The following is a 7,215-nucleotide window of genomic DNA, read 5'->3' as shown; positions in this document are numbered from 1 at the left end:
GCAGGACAGGAGAGTGCACAAAACATGTAACACCAAACAGCCACATTACACTTACAATGCACCCACAATGGGTACAGTGTGACTTAAACATAGGAGTCATCCAGGGACCTAATTAACGTGTCCATCTTATGCGCCCAGTGATGATGACTGTCACTTTACATACATAGTATCAAACAAAATCCAACATTTGTATCTCTAAATTTTATTTTGAGAATTGATTTAAACACAAAAAAAAGTATAAAACATATAAACTTTACAGACCGTATGTTGAGAATTAGTGTTTTAAATGCCACATAAAACATGTAAAAATGTAATGTGCAGGTTTAACAGGTCTAGGACTTAAACAAAGAACATATTTACAAATGTTTACAAATTTGGTCACCAGTAAAAGGTTTTGGTGAGGAAATTGGCTGCAGTATTAATCCAGCTTCCACGACAGTTAACCTTTAATCCAGGGCATGTTATAGCTCTTTCCAGATCTTTCTGAGGGCTCTCCTCTTCAGGTAGGTAGTCTGGCAAGCAGGAGTTTTTTTCTACAGGCAAATCTATCTTTGGAAGGGGAACATAAACCTATGGACAAACAATAAATCAGTGGATTAATTTGGACTGCCAAGAACATCAGATTGTTTCCATGCTTAAACAAAAGGTGCAAAGTATGTGCGGAGATGGGGAAAAATACTCACTGCCACCCACTAAAAGATCTTGGAGACCTCCCGCATGGCAGCAGCAATCCCATGTCTCACCTTGGTGGTAAACCAAGACAAGCTGCCATGACGGTGGTTGACTGAATGCAAACATTAAACTCTCCAGTCAAGCCAGGAGAAGTAGGTAATTTGCTCTGAGCTTGAGAACATTGAATGCAAGCCTTTCCTCCTTTAGTGACCCAATTCCCTCAACCCCTTTGTAGGCTTTGTAGTTCAATTACGGCTCCCAACTGGTTAGGTTTTGTCCATAATAACAACCAACCACTAGGGTCTCCTGAAGGAACACCTGTTGAGGGGGTCCAGCACTGATGGATCCCAGCTGTGAGAGATTACAAGAATTCCCACCCCACTGGCAGAGAAAGGACCCCTGAAAGGGTCACAAGTGGAACTTCTGAAATGGAATCGCAAAGGACATCACCATGAATCACAAAATCTCCATGCAATACACTGCCAAAGCATAGGCAAACCATGACGCTGAGAGCCAGTAAAGAGTAGTTTGTCCTTCATTTCCATGTAGTGCACAATAGACTCCAGTAACTGAACTTACATGTGAGGCACCAGTGAGCTCTTGGGGAGGTAGATACATCACCCATGCTAGAGGGTGAAAGAGGGATACTAGCAGGTTGCAAGAGGCTACTTGTACCTGGATATAATCAGGATTGATCAGAATATGAAGGTATGAATCCTTCAGATCCACAGTTATCATGAATTGGCCTTTCTGTATTGAAGGCATTACAGAGAGAATTGAGGTCCAGGTTGACAGACATATGACAACTGATACAAAAGGAGATGTCACACACTTGTAGGAATGGAAAAGACCAAAAGGTGCCTCATAGACCAGAATAGCATATTTCCTCTAATGACACACACAAATAGGCCAGGCACACAAGGACTGTTAAAAGGGTTACTCCAAAACCCCTCAACAAATTTAGATTGCTGAAAAGCTTTATGTGTCAAGAGTATGTCCTATTTTTTCATTTTTCAAAAAGTGCAGATTTCAATAGAAATTGGATTTGTTAGCTCATGGCAGCTGACCGCAAGAGGCAGCAATTGCCCAAAGCACCTGACTTACAAAGACTTCTCATTGAGCTGTATTGGGAAGTCTGTGATTGACAGCCATAACAAGTCTGTGCAGAGTTAGAAGAGGAGGGCTTGCAAAGGCAGACAAGAGAACTGCAGGTTTTGCAAGCTGATTTTAAATATATATCCCAATTGAAAAAATGCATAATTAAATGCATGCACAGTTTCATTTGGGGCATATTCCTAAACAGTGATTTTTATTTATTTAGGCAGTGGAGTATCCTTTTAAAATTCAGATTTAATTGGACCAATTCCGCCTTTATCAAGCCCAACAAATAGCACTAGAGTTATAAAACAAGGTGATACAAAGTACCGTAGGTTCCATTTATCTCCTCATATTTCGATGTACAGGGACATTTGATCACAGTGAAGTTACTGACATATTTGGCCCCTAACATGTAACTTTAAAAATGTATATTATATGCTTGAAAATGTATAGCTGAACAGTTACTACCATTTTTTTTTTTTTCCATATCCTCATTGTCATAATGGATGAGTGGACATACAGAAGAATTATTTGCAGTAAAACTTGTAGAAGTCCATTATAAAATTTGCAGTGGAATGTTTGCATGCCATACATTTTAGGTGCTGTAGAAGATTCTACATGAATTGCTATAAAATATAAAACATATCACTGCTGAGAATGTGTGCATTTCAGTAAATAACAAGCATACCTCATTTCCAGATTCATTCTTAATCACTTGCTGTGCTTTTAAAACTTTTGTTTCTGCAATTGCAGATGCTAAACACTGTGAAACAAAGAGAGAATGTCTTAAAATACATATGAGTCAAATGAATAAGAAAGGGTCGCACTTGTCATATAAAGATTTACACTTCGTGCTTCATTTTCAAAATAGGTCCTGACACACAAGCTATAGAATTAAACAGATTTTAATAGGAACAACGTGCTAAAGACTCTAGGGATGCAGTCGAAAAGTTATTTGATCTGTTTCTATGAAAATCTACTTTATTCCACGGCCTATTAAATACATAGGAAGCATCCCTCAGGATTACCAGTGCAAGAATTCACCAAATCCATGCATATAACTTATGAAAGCAAACTTCTAAAATCCTAACGTGAAACACTATACAAGTAGAAAACAGTACAGGAAAGATATAATAAAATGTGTAATTTGTCCCTATAGGTTATTGGAGATGTTATTAGCCATGACAGATATAAGTGATATTTCAGGATGGTTTCTATTCTAACCCATTAAAAAGAGGATAGAAAAATTACAGTTTATTCGAAAAGCCAAGAATGTGACTACCAGTGTGTTTAACTTGTTTTAAATAATATCATTTAAAGTGGCTCTGTCACCATAAACTTGCGATTTCCGTCTCTTAGAAACATAAGACAAATGTTGACAAAGGACGGAGCTTAAGGCTCCACTATTTTGACAAAGGAAGTTAAGCTAATGTTACACTCCATCCTTTGTCAGAATTGTCAAGCATAGGACAGATATATGAGCTAATCAGTTGTGTATTGATGGAAGGTTCCAGGTAGAGTAAACAAACTAATTACCAGTGTGTTGAAAGTTTTATTTTAACTATAAAATATCCTGACAGATAGCATATGAGAAATATATGAACAGCTTAAAGGAACACTATAGTGTTGGACTACAATTTTTAGGCCCCCAACCCCCTTCAGATTGGAGACTTACCTTTTCTCCATCACTGCTCTGGCCTTGCTGCAGCTGGTCCCGCCTTCATGGCTGAGATCATCAATCTGATGATCTCAGCCAATCCAATGCTTTCCTATAGAAAAGCATTGGGAGGCGACTGCACATGCACGGCAAAAGATCTGAGTGACTGCCACTAGTGTAATCGCAGCTGGTTCCCCTTTTTACCACTATAATGTATAGAATTTAGCAGGGCTCACAGTACAGATATCTTAGCTATAAAATTATATGGTAAGTAAGAGTTGCTCTATATAAAATATATAAATAATGGAGAATACAATAAACATAAGGATTGTCTTGGAAGCAGTAAAGTTTTGTCTTTTAAAATATTTTATTAAATAAAAATATAAATATGGACATATGAAAACTTAATCCATTACAATAACTTATAGCAGAGTTTAAAAGTTTAAAGCATATGCTTGCAATATCAGAAAACTAGAATAACATTTACCTAATATAAACAAGACAGGAGAGCGCAACTCTATTTAAATAAAAACTAATAAACAGTTAAAATATAACTCCAAATAAATTAAGCAGCTATACACATATAAAGTTTCCTGAAAACTTCACATATCATGGTATTTTAAACTTAAGTGCAAGCGCTATATTTTGAAAACCTTAAAATAGGTGATCAGTATCAATATGAAAGACACATATATGCATTCTTATGATTAATAAATAAAACCATATAAGCCACAGTGTGTGTAATTTCAAATGACCATAAAAACCGCTAAAGGGTCCAAAAGTCTTTGGGTAATAGTCTCTTTAGGGTTAATCTTGTCTCGCAGCTATGAACCAGCGTCTATTAATACACTGTATAAAACAGTGAACGTTGTTCCTTAAAAAGATACAAAAAAAAATTCATAGCATAACACTGTAATTTTTTTTTTTTTTGTAAATCTTTTTATTGAAGTATTAACATGACATAGAGAATGCGCAGTAAATAAGCAGTGTGAAACACGCAGGTTTCAGGCATTTGAAGTAATATGTCATAACACGAGATATGCAAATCTCAGCGGGATTATCAATAAGGAGATACGCAGGTCTCCTGGTAGGTAAACATAATATTCGTGCTTTATGGATAAAGTAGGCACTTAAATAGGTGTAATGAGGAGATCTCTTGGAGCACCAAGCAAAGGATACCTGTAGGGTTTCCCAAGGCACATCAATACGTTAAGGACAAGTGTGGCTAGTGTTGGAAGAAGCTGTTTTCAACTAGGTATGGGACACGGGAGGGATACGTAAGTATGGAACTCTAGAGTCTTTGGCGGAGTGCCAGGGCAGAAATAAGAAAGGTGGTCTATGTGTCTTTATCGAGTCAGGCGCACCAATCTGTAACTATGGCGTCTATCAGTCATTTGGACCCATGGATGTCGGGGTCACCATGGGTGCCTTTCACAGTCTGCTACGGGGTGCTCGGGATGACATCTATTCTCTTCAGTGTGTGGATTGGGGCCCGATCGCCCTCTCGAGACAAAGTGGTCGGAGAAGTTGCCCCTGCTAAGGCTTCGCGTTCCCAGGGGCCTTTCCCTCATGTTCAAAGACGTAAGTGGTCATGGGTTGAATCGTCGTCCCTATCGACAGAGCCTGCGGGTCGCGGGCGTCTCAGGTGTAGGTCACTTGTAGTTGTCATGGGTAGGTTAAGTGTTTGGAGTGAGAGATTATGTTGTAACTGTAGTGTGTGTGTCAGTGTTGTCAGGGGGGGAGTGTGAAGTGATGTGGCGCCTCATCGTGGGCAGGGAACCAAAGTCGTCCATCACCACGGCATTTGTCGTGAAGATGCGAGATGGTAAATGTATTTCGCAATTGCTTTGGTGCAGGCGGTCGTCTGCGCCACATAATGGCCGGGGGCAGAGGCATCCGTGGAATGGAGCCTATAATTTGGCAAGGCGGTATCTCCCCAATCCCGGTCTCCAACCCCGGGACCCCTAGGCCTAACAGTCGAGCCGCAGCAGAGTTAGAGAGAGAAGAGGAGAAATTAAAGGTGGGAGGAAGGGAGGGAGGAGGGTAAAGAAGGTCGGTCTGCGTCAAGGGGACCCACTGCCGCCGTCCCTCCACTGGGGTGGCCGCGAGCACCCCTCGCTAGTCTATAGCGGGTGATGTATGTGAACCATGGGAGCCACATCTCCAGATGTTTCGTTGTGCGGCCGGTCAGAGAGGCATGGATGTCTTCCGCTCCGTGTATGTCTTCCACCCTGTTGATCCATTCATTCTTCGTCGGTGTATCGCGCGTTTTCCAATGTGCCGGTATGTTGGCTTTGGCGGCGTTCAGCAGATGGCGTAGTATGGACCTCTTGTAAGTTCGGACGGGTTGGGTCGAGATGTGCAACAAGGCAAGCTCAACACTCCACTCCGGGATGTCACCCAGGATGTCGGTAATGGCGTTTTTTTATCATCGCCCAGTATGGGACTATGTCTCTGCACTCCCACCAAATATGAATCAATGTACCTCGTTCTGCCTGGCATCTCCAACACAACGGTGTGATTGATGGGAATATCCTGTGTAGCAGGGTCGGGGTCCTATACCATAATGAGAGCAATTTGTAGTTGACCTCCTGGTAGTATGAGCTCATGGAGCTTTTCTGCTGCCAGAGTAGAGCCGTATCCCACTGTGCTGGAGTCAGAGTTTTCCCGAGTTGTGTTTCCCACTGTCGGCGGAAGGTGGGCGTCTGGGTCCCGTCCCCGGCGATTAAGTGCTGATATAGTGCCGAGATTGTATGGTCCAGTCGGCTGCCCCGGTCGCATAGGTCTTCAAACCAGGTAAGTTCCCGATGCAAGCGTTCTTTATGCGGTATTGAGTTGTAATAATGTTGTAGTTGTAGGTATCTGAGAACATCTAGGGGGGTCCTAGGGGCAGTTCCCAACAGCGATGTCGAGTCGCGCAGTCTGCCTTCTGTAAGGACCCGGTAGATGGGGATGTATGCCCTGTCGCTGACGGCGGGCCATGCCCTCGATGAAAGACCTCCTGCTAGGGTCGTGTTATGTGTGATAGGGATCATGGGGCTGGGAGTAGGCGATACGTGGCTTTGGTTTCTCAGTGATCTCCAGCCCATTAATGTTTGTTGTATTGATCCGTTTGCAATTCCTCCACCCATCCGCCCCTTTGCGGTTCCCCATATCTCCATTTCAAGGGAGGGTCCGAGTAGTCCTTTGTCAAGTGTAACCCATTGTTTTGACGTGGTATCTGTGTGCCAGTCCAGTATTCGCTGCATTATCGTGGCCTGGTGATATTTCTTAATGTCCGGGAGTGCTAGTCCTCCACGGTGCCTTGGTCGGCAAAGGATGTCGTGTCGAATTCTAGAGCGACCACCTCGCCAAACAAATTTAATTATCGCCGTCTTCAGAGAGGAGAAAAGGGCATTTGGTACGGCTAGTGGGATGGTCTGCATGAGGTATAAGATTCGTGGAAGGACATTCATTTTGATGATCGCCACTCTGCCGTGCCATGTAATGTGGGGGTACGACCATTTATCCAGGTCGGTCACAATTGCCTTCAAAAGGGGTGTGAAGTTGAATCGGTAAGTGTCCTCAGGGTCTGTGGCCACCCAGATCCCGAGGTACTTCATCTTACCGTGACACCACCGGAAGGGGAATTGCGAGTCAAGGGAGATGTAGTCATCCGTGGGGGTTGTGATATTTAGGACTTCGCATTTTGAAAGGTTGAGCTTAAAACCCGAAATGCGTCCAAACTTGTCGAATTCTGAGAGGAGGCACGGTAGCGTCGTTCTTGGGTTCTGCACAAAAAACAGAAG

General features: G+C 42.4%; 1 protein-coding gene across 2 annotated transcripts in view; it reads right to left on the bottom strand.

Moving 5' to 3' along the window:
• Positions 1-234: 234 nt before the first annotated feature.
• The window catches only part of LOC134585733 (armadillo repeat-containing protein 1-like), a 42,754-nt gene continuing 35,773 nt past the window's right edge, over positions 235-7,215 (bottom strand). Inside the window, exons 6-7 of one of the 2 annotated variants that reach the window (XM_063441194.1) lie at positions 2,459-2,533; positions 235-570 (exon numbers count right to left, since the gene is read on the bottom strand). In XM_063441194.1, coding sequence (XP_063297264.1) covers positions 379-570; positions 2,459-2,533 — 267 coding nt within the window. In that variant the 3' untranslated portion in view covers positions 235-378. The remainder of the gene's footprint in view (positions 571-2,458; positions 2,534-7,215) is intronic. The other variant, XM_063441195.1, reaches the window with a different exon arrangement.

This window comes from Pelobates fuscus, chromosome 2 (genome assembly GCF_036172605.1).
Source record: "Pelobates fuscus isolate aPelFus1 chromosome 2, aPelFus1.pri, whole genome shotgun sequence".
Taxonomy (NCBI): domain Eukaryota; kingdom Metazoa; phylum Chordata; class Amphibia; order Anura; family Pelobatidae; genus Pelobates; species Pelobates fuscus.
The sequence above is the reverse complement of the archived record's forward strand: the minus strand, read 5'-3'. Positions and strand labels throughout refer to the sequence as shown.